Source organism: Bubalus bubalis, chromosome 21 (assembly GCF_019923935.1).
Source record: "Bubalus bubalis isolate 160015118507 breed Murrah chromosome 21, NDDB_SH_1, whole genome shotgun sequence".
Taxonomy (NCBI): Eukaryota; Metazoa; Chordata; class Mammalia; order Artiodactyla; family Bovidae; genus Bubalus; species Bubalus bubalis.
In genome coordinates, this window is record NC_059177.1 from 34,756,908 (window position 1) to 34,779,481 (window position 22,574).

The 22,574-nt window shown below is 39.7% G+C and overlaps 1 protein-coding gene across 9 annotated transcripts in view; it reads left to right on the forward strand.

The window, feature by feature from the left end:
* Positions 1–22,574, forward strand: part of LOC123330927 — a 435,096-nt gene that overhangs the window by 285,233 nt on the left and 127,289 nt on the right. For 6 of the 9 annotated variants that reach the window (XM_044933516.2, XR_006547206.2, XR_006547205.2 and 3 more), the window contains 2 exons: positions 1,972–2,089; positions 3,247–4,406. In XM_044933516.2, the coding sequence (XP_044789451.2) occupies positions 1,972–2,089; positions 3,247–3,305 (177 nt within the window). In that variant the 3' untranslated portion in view covers positions 3,306–4,406. Of the gene's footprint in view, positions 1–1,971; positions 2,090–3,241; positions 4,441–22,574 lie in introns of those variants that run through there. The other 3 variants (XM_044933515.2, XM_044933514.2, XM_044933513.2) reach the window with 2 other exon arrangements.

Sequence of the window (22,574 nt, forward strand, 5' to 3'; positions counted from 1 at the left end):
ATATTAGAAACAGTGCTCATAGATTGATATTTGTCATCTGAACCTAACCAGTTTGATTGCCTGCTAAAACAAAAATATCAATAATTTTCATCAGATTCAAACAAGACACAGAATTTTATAATAAAATATTCAAAATAATCCAAATTACTGGCCATACAGAGGATGAGAAAAACCTTAAACTGCATGGAAAAAGCAGTCAACAGACCTCAATACCAAATTGATACACAAATTGAAAGTATCTGGCCAAGGCTTTATTAGCAACTATTATTATATAATGGCAAGAGTGAACATTTTAGAAACCAGTGAGCTAAAATGGGTGGGAATGGGCAAATTTAATTCAGATGACCAATATAGGTACTACTGTGAGCAAGAATCCCCTAGAAGAAATGGAGTAGCCCTCATAGTCAACAAAAGAGTCTGAAATGCAGTACTTGGGTGCAGTCTCAAAAATGACAGAATGATCTCAATTCTTTTCCAAGGCAAACCATTCAACATCAGTCGTTAGAGAAATGCAAATTAAAACCTCAATAAAGTATCACTACATGTCTATCAGAATGACTAAAATTAAAATAGAGGCAACAGCAAATGCTGGAGAGCATATACAGAGATAGATCACTTGTATATTTCAGTAAGAATGTAAAATGGTACAGCCATTCTGGAAAATAATTTGGCAGTTTCCCAAAAGATTACTTACTATATTATCCCATTGATTAGAACTCTTAAGATGAGAAACTTATAGAAATGGGGACCAGATTACTGGTAGCCCGAGATGAAGAGGATGGAGGTGGGAGAGAAGTGGGTATGGCTACAAAAGGACAACTTGAGAGATTGCCGAGTTGATGGAAATATTTTGTATCTTGATTGTATCAGTGTCAATATTGTGGTTGTGTCATTGAACTATGGTTTTACAAGATATTACCATTTGGGGAAACTGAGTAAAAAGTACACTGGACCTCTTCATCCTATTTCTCACAACTGTGTATGAATCTATGATTGTCTCAAAACAAAAAGTTAACATTTTTAGCAGTTTTTTTCTCTTGTGGCTTCTAGATGAATGATTTGAAATTCCATGGACTGTTATATCAATGTGTAATTAAGGGTCACTTCATAGTAACCTAGGAAGTGAGTTATTCAAATATTCATTTAAAACCTGATATTCATTATTAGAACTAGATTACACTGGCTTTTAATTCTGAATTCTTCTAAGAAAGCTGTGTGCCAGACAGGGTTTCACAGAGCTGTGAAGCTCTTGCTGTGCACATAGGCACCATCTAGTCATTGGAAACCCTGAGCTAAAGAAGTAGAATACATTGTACTGTTATCTTATCAGACTATAATTTTTTATTTCTCCTAGTGGTGTTTTATTTTTAATCTTAAATTACTCTTAGTTTAGCCTCACAATGATTAATTGAATTTGTTGGAGTTGCTTGCTTAACTTGATACTGTATAGAAATTCCTGTCTATATAACTATGTCTAGCCAATAAACTTTTCAATAAGTCGACTTGCGTGTATTTTTTGTGTTGTGGATCAAAATGAGTCATCCTTTTCTGAATTGCGAAAACCAACCTATACACAATCCCAAAGAAATTGCTTAGACACCGACCCTTCATTGTTATCAAGGAACTATCTTTCCACTGGAAAGATAGGGTGGATGGGCCAGGAGGTCTTTTGCTCCCCTAACCACCCATGGCAAAAGAAGTAATGAAAGCTTTAGCCTTACACTTGTTTGACTACTAATAGTCCTCACTGAATTTAATACCAAAAAAGTCCAGAGCAGGAATGTGGGCAAATGCAGGTATTATGTTATTGAATGAAACAAGACCCAGATACATTGAACACCAACTGCATAAACAGCAACGGTGGCATTGTTATGAATGTTAATGATTCTGACTTGCGTTAATGTCCCTGTATAAGTTCTTCCTACTTCAATCCAAAGATGCACTGTTAAAATCTGTTTTCATTTCTCACAGAACAAAGTGGGCTTTGTACACTTGCTGGTGCCATTTGTGGCAGAGAAGGACTTTCTCGGATTGCTTTGGGATGATGAAGAGCGTGTCTCTCATCCAAGAACTGAAATGATACCTTCAGGTGAGTCCGGAGTCCAAATCCTCAAAGGAGAGATTTAGGAAAGCATGTGAGAGGATCAGGTTTAAACCAAATAATCCCTGAAGAAGAAATTCCATTCAGGTTCTTTCTTTAAAACAGGAAATTAAACAGAGTCATTATAAGGCAAACTCAAGAGAGTGGTAGCACCATCCCTCCCTATTGTTAGTTGCATGAATTTCATTTTGGGTCATCTGTGAATTGAAAGCGTGATTTAAATTCGATCCTGGTGACCATAGCTCATTGCACATACAATGATCAGAATTCTAGGCAAAATGCGTCATTTTCGAAACATGTAATATACCTGAAATACAACTCCTTGCATAATTATCAAGATTTAAGTCTCCTGGAGTATTATTTTAAATAGTTCATTAAATTCACCGGCCTATTTCCAAAACTTAGAGCAATTGAGAGAGCTAGCTTACAGAGCATGAATTCTTTCAAGACACTGGTATAGTTAACATATTTTATTAAAACTACTTGAGGCAAGCCAAAAAGCTGGATTGGTGAAACAGGCATTGGTTGGCATACTTTACAGATTTTGTTTTTATTTGTCAGTTTCATTAAGTGAATATCAGCAGAATAGCCAACGCAAGACTGAAACCCCACCCAGTAAATAACTCTTGCAGTTGCTCTCAACCAGGCTTTCTCTGCACCACTGAATTGTATATTGTTCTTTAAGAACACAAGAAGAAAGACTTCATACACATCAGGGCAGAATGTTGGTGAACATTCCTCTTAAAGCATTAATGGGAATGAAAATGTGTTCCCATTTCTCACAGAAAGTAATCTGATTTAATTAATTAACTTAATTAGCATTACTGACTGTCTCGGGATTTTTTTTTCCCCCTGTGAGCCAAATGAGGGATTTAGGGGAAACTGGTCAACTCAGTCTTCAGTTGCTTTATTCTAACAGATCAGAGAGTTAAAGTCCTAGAGGTGGGAGAATATTGGCAGATATAGCAGTGCCTGGAATGTTTCAGGAAGAGTAAGAGGGGGCAGTAAAAAGGAGCACAGATGGGTGGGAGGCTGTAGGAGATGAGGTTGGATAACAGGGCCCCACTGCATCAAGCCTTGCAGCACCAGTATGACGACTTTGTTGCTTTTTTGTTTTTTGTTTTTTTCACTCTGAATGAGAAAAGGAACAATCAAAGGCAAGACTTTCCAGCAGAATGGTGACAAGATCTGGAAATGGAAGTAGAATCAGCATCTCTGGAACCCTAGATCCCCAAATGGAAATCAGGGACTGCTGGGGGTGGGGTGGGGGGGAGGGGAGCAGATGCTGGGGAGACAGCCAACAATGTGTACAGCACACTCAATTTCCCACAGTGAATGATAGAAAATAAAACAAAGCATGCTTTTGAAACCAGGAATACTCACACATGTGTAGCACACACACACTCAGAGAGAGAGAAAGAGAGAAAAATGTTGCATCCCAAATACCTTTGTAGCCACGACAAAGTGAACAAAGTACAGAAACAGAATTAAAAATCACTGAAGTGCTTTGATCAAAAAAAAATTTTTTTTTTAATTAGGGTCACTTTGAGGAGTTCCCACTTCTCAGGAGTACATCTTCTTAGTTCCATCTGTCCAATGTTTCAGGAAACAGTCTGTTTTGGCAGTTAACTGTGTCTACAATTCTTACATAAAATATGTTAAACATCTGTCCCTGATCAATTTAAATATCACTGCCTTTATTGTGTCTAATGTTGGCCCATCAAAATGTAACTTACAAGAGATTTTTTTCCCCCCTACCCAGTCTTAACAACTGCTTCTTTGCAGCATAATCATTCTCTCAGGACTAAACAGGAAATTTTCTAAGTATGACAGTTATTCAGTTTCTTTGTAGACAGGTGACACTAATTTGAGGACCACCTGACTGAATGAATCAGACTCAACCCCTGTTTAAAGGTATCTCCACTCCTGTTTGTAGCTGAGAGATAGTTCTTTTTGTCCTCCAGGGCAACCCCAAACCCATATTCCATGAAAGAATGAACTTCCATCAATATTAACACACTAACCATTGTGGAATTTCCAGTCAGCCAAAATTCTGATACTCCCAAGGCAGCCCCTTAGGAAAGGTTCTCTATACACATAGTACCATGAATACTGCCCCATTATTGAGTGTCTACTGTATGCCTGGTCCTGGCTTAACCCTTTCACATACATTAATCCAGCTTCACCCCTTACAGGTGTGCGACCTTGCATAATGTACTTAATCTTTCTGAGCCCCAGATTCCTCATCCTCAGTAAAATGGTCTTGTTGTAAGAAGTAAATAAATAAATCCATGTGAAGTACTTAGAACAGTACCTGACACATCATACACACTAAATGTGTAGCCTTTGAATTATCTAATTTAATAATCTTCACAACATGGTTATGAAATAATATTGTTATGTTCCCTACCTTACTGAGCTGAGCACCGAAAAATAGATGCTTTTGAACCATGATGTTGGAGAAGACTCTTGAGAGTCCCTTGGACTGCAAGGAGATCCAACCAGTCCATCTTAAAGGAGATCAGTCCTGAATATGCACTGGAAGAACTGATGCTGAAGCTGAAACTCCAACACTTCAGCCTCCTGATGTGACGAACTGACTCATTGGAAAAGACCCTGATGCTGGGAAAGATTGAAGGCAGGAGGAGAAGGGGACGACAGAAAATGAGATGGTTGGATGGCATCACTGACTCAGTGGACATGAGTTTGAGTAAATTCTGGGAGTTGGTGATGGACAGGGAGGCCTGGCATGCTGCAGTCCATGGGGCTGCAACGAGTCAGACATGACTGAGCAACTGAACTGAACTGAACACTTTACTGATTGAGGGTAAGAAGAGATAAAGACAATAGCAATGATCATTAATAATAATTGGGCTATGCAGGTTATATACATTATCACTATTCTCATTGGGGAACCAGCCTCAAAGAGATTAATGTTACTTGGCTGGATTGATGGAGCCAAATTTCAAACCAAAGTTGTCTGATAGGAATATCTATATTCTTCCCCTTACACCAAGCTACCTCCCTCCTTGAGGCTGAGTGAATGAATGTGTGCATGCATGCTCAGTAGTGCCCAAGTCTTTGCGATCCCATGAACTGTAGACTGCCAGGCTCCTTTGTCCGTGGAATTTTCCAGACAAGAATACTAGAGTGGGTTGCCATTACCTCCTCCAGGTGATCTTCCCAATCCAGGGATCGAAAACACGTCTCTTGTGTCTCCTGCATTGCCAGGCAGATCCTTTTATCTCTGTGCCACTGTGGAGGCCCTCCTCCTTGAGAGTTTGGTCTAAATAGTATAAATCACATTTCAGTGAAATTTTTACCAAATTGGCCAGTGGTTTTGAATAGCTTGTGTCCTTCACTTGACCAAATCAGTAAGCTTGGCGTTTTAAGATTATGATTTTTTTAATTTCTTTACTTAAGTGGTATCTTTTTTCTCCAGTGCTGTGCTTTTTTCCTATTTCTTCTCTTAGTTAAAAAGTTAGTGATTTTAAAAGTAGGCTTTAAGTGCGTTTCTTGATATTAAAGCCTGTCTCAGGAAATGACTTGGCAGGGGAGGGTGGGGAGGTGTGCCCATATGGATTGAACAAAGGCAGGCCCTGCAGCACCGGAGCCAGCGTTGTCTTACTTAAGCAGCAAGTTTCAAAACAAGCAGAATATTGATGCAGGCCTGAGTAAGAACCGAGTTTCTTACAGTGACGTTCAGACATGATTCTGCATTAAATTCCTTTGGTAATTAGGAAAGGTAAAGATTGCTGGGCAGGACTGGCTGAATTCAGAGATTTGGAGGTCAGAGCCAGCCATCCACAGTGTAATAAGTACACCCTGGGGTCCACAGGCACAGTACAAGTTGGAACATCTCATTTTCATATATGACTTTTTCTGATCCTCGTTGTCTGTAGACCCGACATCCAGAATCAGATTGGAGCTCTTTACAAATAAGAAGTGAGACAATAGGAAATCTCTTACCAGCCAGTCAAGGAGAGTCTGAGAACAAGAAGATGGGAAATTATAGTCAGGAGAGACCAAGTCTCTCTCATGCTCTAATCCTTTTAAGTTCAGTTTATGTAAGAAATCCAAGCCTATAAACTCAATGGCCCAGAGACCCCAACATGTAGGTCTTTTCCCCCTCTACACCCCCACCTGCTTAGTCACAAGGTGGAGATGTTATGGTAGAGGAGAAATCTTGGACTTCCTCTCAGCCTGCATGATGCTGTTAATCCAACTTTACAACACCATGAACCTCAGATGACACTTGTATATCCTGTTCCTGGTTAGAACCAAGCTCCTCAATGAGATGGTAGGGACGGCAGGGGAAATAAAAATCATACTAATGGCCCAACTATTGAGGAGTTAGGAGGGGGCCCTCTTTAGCCCAGCAGTTAATGTGTAGCATCTCATTTGATCTTCACAACCTAAGAGGTAGGTCCTCTTTTATCCCCATTTTGTAGATGAGGAAACAGGCACAGAGAGGTTGAGTGATTTACCAGGAGTGTTCAGTAGGACAGAGGCATGATACTGTATCCTAACTGCTCTGCTCAGCAGTCTCAGAGATTTGGTCCCAGTTAGTCAAGGCTCCCATATGCTAGTAGCCAACCAATTAATTCAGTTAGATACACTTATGTGGAAAACAACAACAAAAAGGGAGTATGTTATTGCCCACATACCTTTGATGTTTGATTATGGCTATGACTGGGTCTCAGTTGAAACTGATCAGCAGCAAGTGTCTGAAAAACAAACAGGTCACAATCTGGTAATGACTGATTGTTTCAGTTTATAGGGATCGTAGGCTTTTTTCTGGGACGGGGACAAACCCAACACAGTGACAGCCGGTTTTACCCTGTGTTGTTAAAAGCAGTTGACGTCTGTAGGGTAGTCACCATGTGCCAAGCACTGATTTGGAATTTTCCATACATTTTCTCATTTAACCATCACAGTAATCCCAGCCAATACAATGGTACCTTCTGTGAACCCACTTTCCAGGTGAGATGAGTGATATACAGAGTAAATTTAGGCTTCAAAGTAGAATCTGTGTGACCTCAGAGCCTGAGATATCCCTGTATTAGTCAAAATTTTCCAAAGAAACAGAGCCTCTAGGACACAGATAAATATATATGAGGAGATTTGTTACAAGAATTGGCTAATGCAGTTACAGAGACTGCGAAGTCCCCCAATTTTGCCACCTATAGTCGAGATCAGGGAGCTGGTGGTGTAAGTCAGCCCGAGTTCAAAGGCTCAAGAACCAGGGGAGCCAGTGGTTTAAGTCCCTGCTTTAGTCTGAAGGTCTAAGAACCAGGAACACCAGTGTCCAAGGGCAGAAGATGGATGTCTCAGCTCAAGCTAAGGAAGAGCGTATCTGCCCTTACTTTGCTCTTTTGTTCTACTCAAGTCCTAACAAATTGGATGATGTCCACCCCTAGCGGTGAGGGCCATCTTTACTCCACTTACAGATTCAAATGCTAATCTCTTCCTGAAGCGCCCTCACAGAGACACCCAGAGATAATGTTTTACCGGTGATCCATGTATCCTTTAGTCCAGTCAGTTCAGTTCAGTTCAGTCACTCAGTCGTGTCCAACTCTTTGCGGCCCCATGGACTGCAGCATACCAGGCTCCCCTGTCCTTCACTGTTTCCTGGAGTTTGCTTAGATTCATGTCCATTGAGTCAGTGATGCTATCTAACCATCTCTTCTTCTGCCACCCACTTCTCCTTTTGCTTTCAATCTTTCCCAACACCAGGGTCTTTTCCAGTGAATCTGTTATTCTCATCAGATGGCCAAAGTATTGGAGTTTCAGCTTCAGCATCAGTCCTTCCAGTGAATAGTCAGGACTGATTTCCTTTATGATACACTGGTTGGATCTCCTTGCAGTCCAAGGGACTCTCAAGAGTCTTCTCCAACACCACAGTTCAAAAGCATCAATTCTTCGGTGCTCAGCTTTCTTTATAGTCCAACTCTCACATCCATACATGACCACTGGAAAAACCATAGCTTTGACTAGACGGACCTTTGTTGGCAAAGTAATGTCTCTGCTTTTTAATATGCCGTGTAGGTTGGTCATAACTTTTCTTCCTAGGAGCAAGCATCTTTTAATTTCATGGTGCAGTCACCATCTGCAGTGATTTTCAGTTCAGTTCAGTCGCTCAGTCATGTCCAACTCTTTGTGACCCCATGAATCGCAGCATGCCAGGCCTCCCTGTCCATCAGTGATTTTGGAGCCCCCCGAAATAAAGTCTCTCAATGTTTCCACTGTTTCCCCGTCTATTTGCCATGAAGTGATGGGACCGGATGCCATAATCTTAGTTTTCTGAATGTTGAGCTTTAAGCCAACTTTTTCACTCTCCTCTTTCACTTTCATCACGAGGCTCTTTAGTTCTTCTTCACTCCCTGCCATAAGGGTGGTGTCATCTGCATATCTGATATTTCTCCTGGCAATCTTGATTCCAGCTTGTGCTTCATCCAGTCCAACATTTCTCATGATATACTCTGCATATAAGTTAAATAAGTAGGGTGACAATATATAGCCTTGATGTACTCCTTTCTCGATTTGGAACCCATCTGTTGTTCCATGTCCAGTTCTAACTGTTGCTTCCTGACCTGCCTACAGATTTCTCAGGAGGCAGGTCAGGTGGTCTGGTATTCCTGTCTCTCGAAGAATTTTCCACAGTTAGCCCAGTCAAGGTGACATTTAAAAGTAATCATCACACTTGCCTTTCCAACAGGGAGTAGTTAAGGTAGAGGTCAGTGGGAAGACACAGGAGACTGAAAGTCCAGCTCTAACTTGGCTGTTTTCACACTTAGCAATCCTATGATAGTTCCTTGTCCCAATCTGGACTTCAGTCTTTTCCATTCAGAGCTGGAGATATTGCCCTAATTCAATTACAGACCACTATGCAGAGTATATCATGAGAAACGCTGGACTGGAAGAAACACAAGCTGGAATCAAGATTGCCGGGAGAAATATCAATAACCTCAGATATGCAGATTACACCACCCTTATGGCAGAAAGTGAAGAGGAACTCAAAAGCCTCTTGATGAAAGTGAAAGTGGAGAGTGAAAAAGTTGGCTTAAAGCTCAACATTCAGAAAACAAAGATCATGATCACTTCATGGGAAATAGATGGGGAAACAGTGGAAACAGTGTCAGACTTTATTTTTCTGGGCTCCAAAATCACTGCAGATGGTGACTGCAGCCATGAAATTAAAAGACGCTTACTCCTTGGAAGGAAAGTTATGACCAACCTAGATAGCATATTCAAAAGCAGAGACATTACTTTGCCAACAAAGGTTCGTCTAGTCAAGGCTATGATTTTTCCTGTGGTCATGTATGGATGTGAGAGTTGGACTGTGAAGAAGGCTAAGCGCCAAAGAATTGATGCTTTTGAACTGTGGTGTTGAGGAAGACTCTTGAGAGTCCCTTGGACTGCAAGGAGATCCAACCAGTCCATTCTGAAGGAGATCAGCCCTGGGATTTCTTTGGAAGGAATGATGCTAAAGCTGAAAGTCCAGTACTTTGGCCACCTCATGCGAAGAGTTGACTCATTGGAAAAGACTCTGATGCTGGGAGGGATTGGGGGCAGGAGGAGAAGGGGATGACAGAGGATGAGATGGCTGGATGGCATCACTGACTCGATGGACGTGAGTCTGAGTGAATTCCGGGAGTTGGTGATGGATAAGGGAGGCCTGGCGTACTGCGATTCATGGGGTCGCAAAGAGTCGGACATGACTGAGCGACTGATCTGATCTGATCTGATCCGAATCACTCTTTAAAAGACTTGGAACTTACCATGATAGAAGTTGAAAGTCTCTTTTTTCTGAAAAACTATATGTTATAGGCATTCTGTTGTCATAGAAGCCACATATGAAAAGTCTTAAAGACCTCAGTTGTCCTGTAGAAATGCATATGATAGTGATATTCAAATTTGTTTTATAAATAAAATAAAATTCCAGTGTTCCACGAAAAAGCCTTCTCCCTATTCCTGGTGTGAGAACTGCTTCACTTAATAATATTTTTAAATTTATCCCTTCTGACATTAAATTTGACAAGCCTAGGGCCGTGTTTCTCAGGGAAAGATCAAAAGGGGGCAGGGGAATAACTTATGTAATGAACACATTGTGTTCCGTGTATCTATTGCTTTTTTAATACAAACAAAATCTTAGCTGGTAAGGGTACCCAGAAGATAGACAAAGTATTGTAAGATGCTTAAAATGTGCTGAGAAACAAGTACACCAGTGATAATTAATAAAGCATATCATTGAATAAAACAGGTAGTTAGTTTTGATTATAGAAATACAAACAGGACCTAATTAGCAGAACTTTTCATTACTATCTCTTGGTTGAGGACAGTCAACATTCGGTATACTGCTATCACACCCATGTGTATAATTGCTTAGTTGATTTTGGCCAGACTGGATGGCAGTCAAGATGTACAAACAGTTGAGGGCAGTCACAGTGCTGAAGTTTTTGTATTAATATCATTTCTAGTGAGTCAAAGACAACATGTGTATAAAAATTGAAAATGTTCTGTATTATCAAACCAAGGTTCTTATAAGAATTGCCTACATATGATGTCTGTATTCCAGCAGTTTCTGTAATTGCATAGGAACAACCCTACCCTTCATCCCATGCTTTCCATTACTTCAGGATGCAAAAGAGGCTGAGTTGCTGAGTCAGCTGCAACCTGGCTTCTTTTGTCATCAATCCACCACATCAGTCACTTAGTATAGAGTTTTCAGTCACCACCATGTTGCCAAAGACAATAGATACATTTTCTTTCCTGTCCTTCTTGACTTCTTTAGTAATTGTTACTCTGTTTTCAGCCCTCCTCTTTAAGAACACATTCTGTTCTGTGATGCCCCTCTCCTGGTTTTCTTTCTGCCCTTGTAGTTACACCTTCTCCATTTCCTTTGCCCTTGTTCCTCCTTCTGCCCACTTGAAATTGGACTTCATTAGTGATCAGACACACTTTCCCCTCCATGAATAATTACTATAAATCTCATACCTGTAACGATTGTAGTGATGCTATAGCTTCCTTTACATTCTTACTGGCAATGCCTTTTGCCATAAGGTCTTGTCACTTGTCTCTTGCATTAGTTTAATGCCTTCCTTATTTCTCTCCTTGCTCCCAATTTGACATCCCCTCTTCAATTTGTTCAGTACTAGTATTTCTGGATTGCAAATGTGATCCCATTTGTTCTTTGTTCTCTGTCCTCTAGACTTCTCTTTACAAAGTCATTTTGACTATAGGTAATTAGGGTAGTTTATAACTTCTCAGGGCTAAGTGACTCTAGAGGCTAGAGTCATAGAGGTGATGGCTGCTGTCACAAACACAGGTTTGCTTCCTAGGGGAAAGCCATACCAAGGTTAAAATGAAGGCTAAAGATCGGTCCTAAAACCAAAAGAAATAAGGAGCAAATAGATACCATTCAGTTAATAATTTCTCAGAGGAAAGCAATAAAACAGAGAAGTTAGGACCAATCTTGTTGGCTACATGAACTTGCAGTCTGTTTTCCTTACATGTGGAAGGGGAATAATGGGGTATAAAATAATGAACATGTTTTAAAGCCCCAGGTCCCCCGCCTTGATAGGTAGTCGACATTATTCAGCCTCCCAATGGCTAGCTACAAACACTAGGTTGAACAAAAGCCACCAGAAAGAAGCCATGTTCAAAATATAGATCTAGTGTTCCCTGTTAACCCAGTTGATGACAATTTGCTTGTCGTTTGCTTCATGAAGGCAGAAGGTGGACCTGTTTTGTTCCCCATTGGATCTTGGTGCTCTCAACAGCCCCTGGCACATGATAGGTATTAGATAACCTTTCTTTTTTGAAATACAGCTGATTTATAGTGTGTTAATTTCTGCTGTACAGCAAAATGATTCAGATATATATATATGTGTGTGTATATACACACACACACACACACACACACACACACATTCTTTTTTATTAATTCTTTTCCATTATGGCTTTTTATAGGATACTGAATGTACTCCTGTGTGCTATACAGTAGGACCTTGTTGTTTATCCATTCCATGTACAATACTTACATCACCTAACCCCAACTTCTCACTCCACCCCTCCCCAGTGCTCCGACTCGGCCACCACAAGTCTGTTCTCTATGTCCATTAGTCTATTTCTGTTTCATAGATAGGTTCATGTGTGGCATATTTTAGATGTCACATGTAACTGATACCGTATGATATTTGTCTTTCTGACTTACTTTACTTAGTATGATACTCTCTAGTTGCATCCATTTTGCTGCAAATGGCATTTATTTCATTGATCTTCTTTATCTAGTCCTCTGTTGATGGACATTTAGGTTGTTTCCAAGTCTTAGCTATTGTGAATAGTGCTGCTGTGAACATAGGGATACGTGCATGTTTTTATATTAGAGTTTTGTCTGGACATATGCCCAGGAGTGGGATTGCTGGATCATATAGAAACCCTATTTTTACTTTTCTGAGGAACTTCCCTACTGTTTTCCACAGTGGGTATACCAAAACTTACATTCCTGCCAACAGCATAGGAAGGTTCCCTTTTCTCCACATCCTCTCCAGCATTTATTATTTGTAGAGTTTTTAATGATGGTCATTCTGACCAGCATGAGGTGGTTCATCATTGTAGTTTTGATTTGCATTTCTCTAATAATTAGTGGTGTTGAGCATCTTTTCATGTGCCTATTGGCCATTTATGTGTCTTAATTGGGGAAATATCTATTTAGATCTTCTGACCATTTTTTGATTGGATTGTTTGGATATTTTTGGTCTTGAGTTGTAAGAGCTGTTTGTATATTTTGAAAATTAAGCCTTTATTGGTTGCATTGTTTGCAAACATTTTTTTCCCATTGCCTAGATTGTCTTTTCTTATGGTTTCCTTTGCTGTGTAAGAGCTTGTACCTTTGATTAGGTCCCATTTGTTTATTTTTGTTTTTATTTCTGTTGCCTTGGGAGACTGACCTAAGAAAACATTGGTACATCAGAGGATGTTTTTCCTATAATCTCTTCTAGGAATTTTGTGGTGTCATGTCTTATGTTTAACTCCTTAAGTCATTTTGAGTTTATTTTTGTGTATGGTGAGAGGGTATGTTCTAACTTCATTGATTTACATTTGGCTCTCTGGCTTTCCCACTACAACTTCCTGAAGAGACTCTCTTCCCCATTGTTAATTGACCATAGATGCATGGATTTATTTCTGGCTTCTCTGTTCTGTCCCATTGATCCATATGCTTGTTTTTGTATCAGTACCACACTGTTTTGACTACTGTAGCTTTGTAGTATTACCTGAAACCTTCACAGGTTATGCCTCCTGCTTTATTATTTTTCTGCAGGAGTGTTTTGCTAATTCCCAGTACTTTATGGTTCCATATAAATCTGAGGATTATTTGTTATAGTTCTTTAAAATTTTAAAAAGGTCATTGGTAATTTGATGGGGATCACATTAAATATATAGATTGTTTTGGATACTAGGACCGTGTTAGCAGTTTTAATTCTCAGTAAATTTTTCCTGAACTAAATGAGTGAATGACCCAAAGTAATTTGATAAAGTTTGCAGAAAATGGCTAAGAACATCATTGCAGAGACTGTGTGAGAGTCCTCAATCAAATTTGGGAGAAACTAGTGAAATTATCAGGAGAGTTTGGGGGGGGAGGGGTGGCAGTGGGAAGAAGAGCGAATTAGCATATTTGATGCTGGCAAATATTTAGCAAAATAATTATTATTTTTTAAGCAAACTTGCAAGTTTGACTTTTTTATTGTTTTTGAATTGAGGGGTTTTAAGTTCTTATTTGGTGCTTTATAACTAAAGATGGGATAAAAATGTAAATTCAAACTGATTGAATTAATCAGTGAAACAAATACAAGCAGAAAAACCTGTTACATGAGCTCTCATGACACACATGAAGAACTGAAAGCCTCATGAGCTCTTGGCAACTGCCTCCAAGACAGATTGTTTTTCACAGATTGCACAGAAATCCCTTGCATTCCTATACACTAATAATGAGAAAATAGAAAGAAATTAAGGAAACAATTCCATTTACCATTGCAACTAAAAGAATAAAATACTTAGGAATATATCTACCTAAAGAAACAAAAGACCTATATATAGAAAACTATAAAGCACTGGTGAAAGAAATCAAAGAGGACACTAATAGATAGAGAAATATACCGTGTTCATGGATCGGAAGAATCAATATAGTGAAAATGAGTATACTACCCAAAGCAATCTATAGATTCAATGCAATCCCTATCAAGCTACCAATGGTATTTTTCACAGAGCTAGAACAAATAATATCACAATTTGTATGGAAATACAAAAAACTTCGAATAGCCAAAGCAGTCTTGAGAAAGAAGAATGGAACTGGAGGAATCAGCCTGCCTGACTTCAGACTCAACTACAAAGCCACAGTCAAGATGGTATGGTACTGGCACAAAGACAGAAATATAGATCAATGGAACAAAATAGAAAGCCCAGAGATAAATCCACGCACCTATGGATACCTTATCTTTGACAAAGGAGGCAAGAATATACAATGGAGAAAAGACAATCTCTTTTACAAATGGTGCTGGGAAAACTGGTCAACCCCTTGTAAAAGCATGAAACTAGAACACTTTCTTGGAGAAGGAAGTGGCAACCCACTCCAGTGTTCTTGCCTGGAGAATCCCAGAGACGGGGAAGCCTGGTGGGCTGCTATCTATGGGGTCACACAGAGTCGGACACGACTGAAGCTACTTAGCAGCAGCAGCAGTAGCAGAACACTTGCTAACACCGTACACAAAAATAAACTCAAATTGGATTAAAGATCTAAATGTAAGGCCAGAAACTATAAAACTCCTAGAGGAAGACATAGGCAAAACACTCTCCGACATAAATCACAGGAGGATCCTCTATGACCCACCTCCCAGAATATTGGAAATAAAAGCAAAAATAAACAAATGGGACCTAATTAAAATTAAAAGCTTCTGCACAACAAAGGAAACTATAAGCAAGGTGAAAAGACAGCCTTCAGAATGGGAGAAAATAATAGCAAATGAAGCAACGGACAAAGAATTAATCTCAAAAATATACAAGCAACTCCTGCAGCTCAATTACAGAAAAATAAATGACCCAATCAAAAAATGGGCCAAAGAACTAAACAGACATTTCTCCAAAGATGACATACAGATGGCTAACAAACACATGAAAAGATGCTCAACATCACTCATTATCAGAGCAATGCAAATCAAAACCACAATGGGGTACCATTTCACACCAGTCAGAATGGCTGCTATCCAAAAGTCTACAAGCAATAAATGCTGGAGAGGGTATGGAGAAAAGGGAACCCTCTTACACTGTTGGTGGGAATGCAAACTAGTACAGCCACTATGGAGAACAGTGTGGAGATTCCTTGAAAAACTAGAAATAGAACTGCCATATGACCCAGCAATCCCACTGGTGGGCATACACACTAAGGAAACCAGAATTTAAAGAGACATGTATACCCCAATGTTCATCGCAGCACTGTTTATAATAGCCAGGACATGGAAGCAACCTAGATGTCCATCGGCAGACGAGTGGATAAGAAAGCTGTGGTACATATACACAATGGAGTATTACTCAGCCATTAAAAAGAATACATTTGAATCAGTTCTAATGAGGTGGATGAAACTGAAGCCTATTATACAGAGTGAAGTAAGCCAGAAAGTAAAACACCAATACAGTATGCTAATGCGTATATATGGAATTTAGAAAGATGGTAACAATAACCCTGTATGCAAGACAGTAAAAGAGACACAGATGTATAGAACAGTCTTTTGGACTCTGTGGGAGAGAGTGAGGGTGGGATGGTTTGGGAGAATGGCATTGAAACATGTATAATATCATATGTGAAACAAATCACCAGTCCAGGTTTGATGCATGATACACAATGCTCAGGGCTGGTGCACTGGGATTACCCAGAGGGATGGGATGGGGAGGGAGGTGGGAGGGGGGTTCAGGATGGGGAACACATGTACACCTGTGGCAGATTTATGCTGATGTATGGCAAAACCAATACAATATTGTAAAGTTAAAAAAAAAATTTTTTTAATAAATCTATGAATAAATAAACAACCTTGCAAGTTTGACATTTTTTTATTGTTTTGAATTGAGGGGTTTTAAGTTCTTATTTGGTGTTTTATAATTAAAGATGGGATAAAAATGTAAACTGAAACTGATTTAATTAATCAGTGAAACAAATACAAGCAGAAAAACCTGTTACATGAGCTCTTATGACACACATGAAGAACTGAAAGCCTCATGAGCTCTTGGCAACTGCCTCCAAGACAGATTGTTTTTCCCTTGAATTACACAAATCTAAATGTTTGTAAAACTCTCAAGAAAATATGGCAACCACATGAATACAGTCAGTAACAGCTTTCTTTTTATAGGTGGTGGTGCTCTGTTAATGAGATATTTATAGTGTCAGTACCATCATTCCAGATTTGTCACAAAACATTTAATATCCACCTGGATATTGCACCATGTAACCACTGGAATGCATAAATATTTACCAGCATAACCAATAGCTCATATTGAACCAATACCATGTAATCTCCTTTTTCACTTTTTAAAAAAGTCATATATATGTCATCAGATGTACTTTCTTTCTCTCTCACGTACACCTCATCCCACCTCTTTATTAGCCTGCTGTGCCTTAGTAATTATTATAACAAAGAGAGAATCTCAATCAACAATTCAGGTATGCAAGAATAGAATTTTATCTTTATAGATTTTGCTTTAAGTACTATTTCAAGTCTCCTTTTCATGAGAGTGAAAGAAAATTACTCTCCACCAATTTAGGGTCTTCCCTGTTTCTCGAGGGTTGCTGCTAATTTCTGAGGATGAGAATTGATACAATGTCAAGGCCATTAGAGAAAATTCATCTGCTCTCCCCTTGCCTCCTATCCATGTAGCAAATGCTGTAGATGCCTCTCCATTAATGTCCAGGCTTCTCTGGGAATAGTGGTTCTCCAGTCAGTGGAAGTCAGTCCTCCTGAGAAGGATGCAAGTGTGAGCTTTCAGCAGCTAGGTGAAAGGAGCAGCCAGAGAAGAGAACTTGTGTACAGCACCTTGAGGCGCCACAGGCTGACAGTCTGTTCACGCCACTGTTGTGTCGGTCCCTTATCCCACCTGTAAAGCTTCTTCTGATCCAGCAGTCACTCTCCTGTGTCTATACGACTCTGGGGTGCTGGAGATTTCTTCTTCTGGAGTGCAGTGAACCTAATGAAGGTCATCTCTTTTCTAGACTATTGCTGCCACATATGAACTCTGGCAAAGTTGCGAATCTTTGCCTCGTGGTCCCCAAGCTCTCTCTGGAGAAAGTATCCTCCCCTCTCTGAGGATTAAGCTAGAGAGTTAGAGGTCATCTAGGTCAAAGAAATGAACCTGCATCTTAGCCCTCTTGGCATGCCTTTGACCTCTCTCACACAGGCCAAGAGTACTTTTCTGATTTTAGGAGCAATAAAATCCCTTGTTCTAACTGAATACATTTTCTCCTGAATTTATTGTCTATATCATGAATCTTTTCTATTCCTTCATTGTCTTGGCCAGTGCTGTTCAATAGAAATATCATGTGAGCAACATAGGTAGTTTTCAAATAGTTTTGTTTTTAAAGGAAATGGGTAAAATTAATATTTCCAGTATAATTTACTCAGCCCAATAACATATTGTCATTTTGATATGTAATTAGTTTTAAAAAATAGTGAAGTATTTTGAGTCCCTTTTTTTGAAATCTAGCGTGTAGTGTGTACTTACACTATACATACAGTCTAGCCACATTGCAGCCATTCAGTAGAAACTTAAAGCCAGTAGCTAACATGTTGGTCAGCACTGTCTGTGACTTGAGTCTTCCTTCCCATTCCTTCACTGTCTGACTTTCAGCATACAAATTCCAGAAGAGCCTTCTTTTTATCTGCTTTTCTATTCCCGGAGGCAGTGCCCCAGAATAGACAGTTTCCCAAATGGGAAATACAGTTATGGGATAAAAGGAGTAGGGGAACAAAGGTTAGTAATTCACAGATGTTACCTTGCTATCATTGATAAATTATTTGATTTATTTATAATAAACTTAACATTTACTATTTATTATATTTTGCTATTTATATTTTATTACATGAATATAATACATATTCAGTTCAGTTCAGTCTCTCAGTCATGTCCAACTCTTTGCAACCCCATGAACTGCAGCACACCAGGCTTCCCTGTCCATCACCAACTCCCGGAGTCCACCCAAACCCATGTCCATCAAGTAGGTGATGCCATCCAACCATCTTATCCTCTGTCGTCCCCTTCTCCTCCTGCCCTCAATCCCTCCCAGCATCAGGGTCTTTTCCAATGAGTCAGCTCTTTGCATCAGGTGGCCAAAGTATTGGAGTCTCAGCTTCAACATCAGTCCTACCAATGAACACCCAGGACTGATCTCCTTTGAGATGGACTGGTTGGATATCCCCGCAGTCCAAGGGACTCTCAAGAGTCTTCTCCAACACCACAGTTCAAAAGCATCAATTCTTTGGCGCTCAGCTTTCTTTATAGTCCAACTCTCACATCCATACATGACCACAGGAAAAACCATAGCCTTGACCAGACGGACCTTTGTTGGCAAAGTAATGTCTCTGCTTTTTAATATGCTGTCTAGGTTGGTCATAACTTTCCTTCCAAGGAGTAAACGTCTTTTAATTTCATGGCTGCAGTCACCATCTGCAGTGATTTTGGAGCCCCCCAAAATAAAGTCTCTCAATATTTCCACAGTTTCCCCATCTATTTGCCATGAAGCGATGGGACCAGATGCCATAAACTTGGTTTTCTGAATGTTGAGCTTTAAGCCAACTTTTTCACTCTCCTCTTTTACTTTCATCAGGAGGCTCTTTAGTTCTTCTTCACTTTCTGCCATTAGGGTGGTGTCATCTGCATATCTGAGGTTATTGATATTTCTCCCAGCAATCTTGATTCTAGCTTGTGCTTCATCCAGCCCAGCGTTCCTCATGATGTACTCTGCATATAAGTTAAATAAGCAGGGTGACAATATACAGCCTTGATGTACTCCTTTTCCTATTTGGAACCAGTCTGTTGTTCCATGTCTGATTCTAACTGTTGCTTCCTGACCTGCATACAGGTTTCTCAAGAGGCAGGTCAGGTGGTATGGTATTCCCATCTCTTTCAGAATTTTCCACAGTTTATTGTGATCCACACAGTCAAAGGCTTTGGCATAGTCAATAAAACAGAAATAGATGTTTTTCTGGAACTCTCTTGCTTTTTTGATGATCCAACAAATGTTGGCAATTTGATCTCTGGTTCCTCTGTCTTTTCTAAAACCAGCTTGACTATCTGGAAGTTCATGGTTCACGTACTGTTGAAGCCTGGCCTGGAGAATTTTGAGCATTACCTTACTAGCGTGTGAGCTGAGTACAATTGTGCAGTAGTTTGAGCATTCTTTGGCATTGCCTTTCTTTGGGACTGGAATGAAAACTGACCTTTTCCAGTCCTGTGGCCACTGCTGAGTTTTCCATATTTGCTGGCATATTGAGGGCAGCACTTTCACAGCATCATCTTTCAGGATTTGAAATAGCTCAAGTGAAATTCCATCACCTCCACTTGCTTTGTTCGCAGTGATGCTTCCTAAGGCCATTTGACTTCACATTCCAGGATGTCTGTATATTAACTAACAAATGTTAGTGATTATAAATGCTGTCCTACTATTATGTATTGAGTGCCTACTATGTGCACTTTCTAAATCTTCTTTCTAGGACTTTCAACAACCCTAAGATAAATTCAATTTATCAACCAAAGATATAGGCTCATAGATATTAAGTAACTTGCACAGAATCAGGGTCAACAGAGCCAGAATTTCAAACCCAAATCATCCTGGTGACCCCAAATCCTTTGCCACTTCCACAGAGCCATACCAACTTCTTTTTCTTCTTGTTGGACATAGTTTTGTTTGTTTCTCCCTCTGCATCATGACTTTAACAGAGCATGTAGGAAAGACTGCCTTTTGCCCCTTCCTGACTTTGGTTGAATTAGCTCTCGGACTCAACTGACAGAGGAAGCCATTGAGGCCATGGAGCATTGCTATCATGGCTGGTCCAACCAGTGATTGCCCTGGCCTTTGCCGCCATCTCAGAGTGGGGCCAGCGCTGCTTCCCATGTCAAGAGAACCTTCATTTCTGATAAATGACAGTGGTTGGGATTGAAAAGTTTATGTCCAGCCTTTGACAGCAAGCTACAGGTTCACTCCCTCAAAGTGACTGCCTGCAGTTCACAGGGACAATTGGATGTGAGTACTGGGTTCTCAGCCATCACTTGGGGTGCAGTAGAGACCTGACTCACAATTTCAACCCTCGCTTAATCTTTTCTATTATAATTTTCATTCTTTATCTGAAGACAGCGCTTTCTTTCTGTTCCACTCTGCTACCCAGATCTAATTTTCCTTTTCCCTTTTGTAGAGAGGGCAGTCCACCAAGTTCAAAGGGCCGCTTGAATTACCTGTTTCAGTTTTAACTCTTAGGTTGGCTTCCAGCATTTGGATTTGATTTTCTCTTTCTTATTAACAGTCCTGAGTTAGATCGCTTTTTCACTTACCTACTACTAAATAAATGATTATTTATACATATGTCTTCCTCATTTTTAACCACTTAAGGGAAGAGCTCTTGTGTTATCAACTTGGTTTTCCTCTTTTCAATACGTTCATATGACATATACTCGTCAAGTACCTCTCAGAGGCAGGCCAGCCACAGAAGACAAAAGAAGGACGCAATTTGGTCCATACCCCAAGGAGCTTGGAGGAGTGTTTGTAAAAATAGAATGGTAATTGATTTTATATGAAAAAAAGATTCTTTGGGCAAATAAATTTGAAAAACACTGTTTTAAAATAACCCCACCTTCACCCCTGGACACTGCAGGACTTCTCAGAGCCTTTAATATGCTAATGTGCACCATGAATCTCCACGTGGGAGGTAAAATATGTAGTGTTGCCTGAAATGTTTTGACTGTAGAGCTGTTTTTATGCAGTGGCATCTCATGGGACAAGTGTTTTGTGAAACATGCTTTAGAGGATGGTGGCTTAGACCTAGGAGAGGGAAGAGACATGGAAAAGTAATTGAAATAATGTCAGCTAACAATTATGGAGCTCTTACTCTGGTCCAGGTTCAGTGCAGATGCTGAGAAGAGGGAACCCTCCTGAGGGAGGTAAAGAAGATATCAGGGGGAGGAGGAAAGGGCTCTTAAACTGCTGATTGAAGTATGTGCAAAGACTTGTATAGAAATCTCTGTTGAGAAAATGAGTAAAAAAGGTGCATCTGCATTCAAATTGATATATACTATAATTATAGATTTTAGTTGGCTTTTTGTTTGTTTTTCTGTTAAGGATCCAATTTGTAGAATAACTCAATGGAATTGTAGTAGACTGAATAATGGCCCCCAAGATACCCATGTCCTAATCCCCAGAACCTATGATATCTTATATGGCAAAGGGGGCTTTACAGGTGTGATACAGTTAAGGATCTTAGGATGGGGAGAGTGTCCTGGATTATCCAGGTCAGCCCAGTGTTTTGAAGATGGAGGAAGGAGGACACACACCACGAGATGGAGGCAGTCTCAGAGCTACAGAGCACAAGGAAGTAAATTGTCCCCTGAAGCACAGAGTTCTTTCTGTGTTCCAGAAAGAACACAGTCCTGGTGACACAAGAAGATAATAAGATTGTCATTTTTAGGCCACCAAGTTCATGGTGTTTTGTTACAGCAGTTGTGTAGCAATAGCAAACTAAGGCAGAAATATATTTTTTCTTTTTTTTTTAGAACCATAGTCTTAAAAATAATTGGCAACCCCAAATAGCTTTGGTTTGTATGAGTCAGAGCTACCAGTGTTTGCCATATTAGAAATTCAAATTAAGATTGTGTTAAATAATTATTGTGTACTTAAAATAGCAATAATAGAACATATGACATGTTAAACAAAAATGCATTTTATGAAAGATAACTATTTTTTCCAAGAAAAATTAGAAGGATGGGATTATTTTATATTTTTGCAGTTTTTTAAAACAACCAGCATAAAGAAAGACAGGTATGTTCTCCTAATTGCTTCTGCATTCAGTCTGTGATACTGTCACACATTATGTAGCCTCTGGAAACCACTTTATATTTATGAGAGAATAAGGATGAAAGGGCAAATAATGTCTTAATATCATCGTGAAACCACTTTTGACCTCACAGACCCCCACCCATCAAGACTCTTCCGGGGTCTCTAGACCACACTGTGAGGGTTCCTGATACAGAGGGGTTCTGTGTTTAAGCTACCCTGTGCTAGATAGGCAGTCTGACTTAATTCTGACAACAGTTCTTTATGGTAGGTACTAATATTAAACCTTTTCACAGGTGATGATGCTGAGATTTCTAAAAGGTCAATAAAATACCTCAATCTGCATAGTGGTAGAGCCAGAATTCAAACCCAAGTAGCCTGACTCCATAG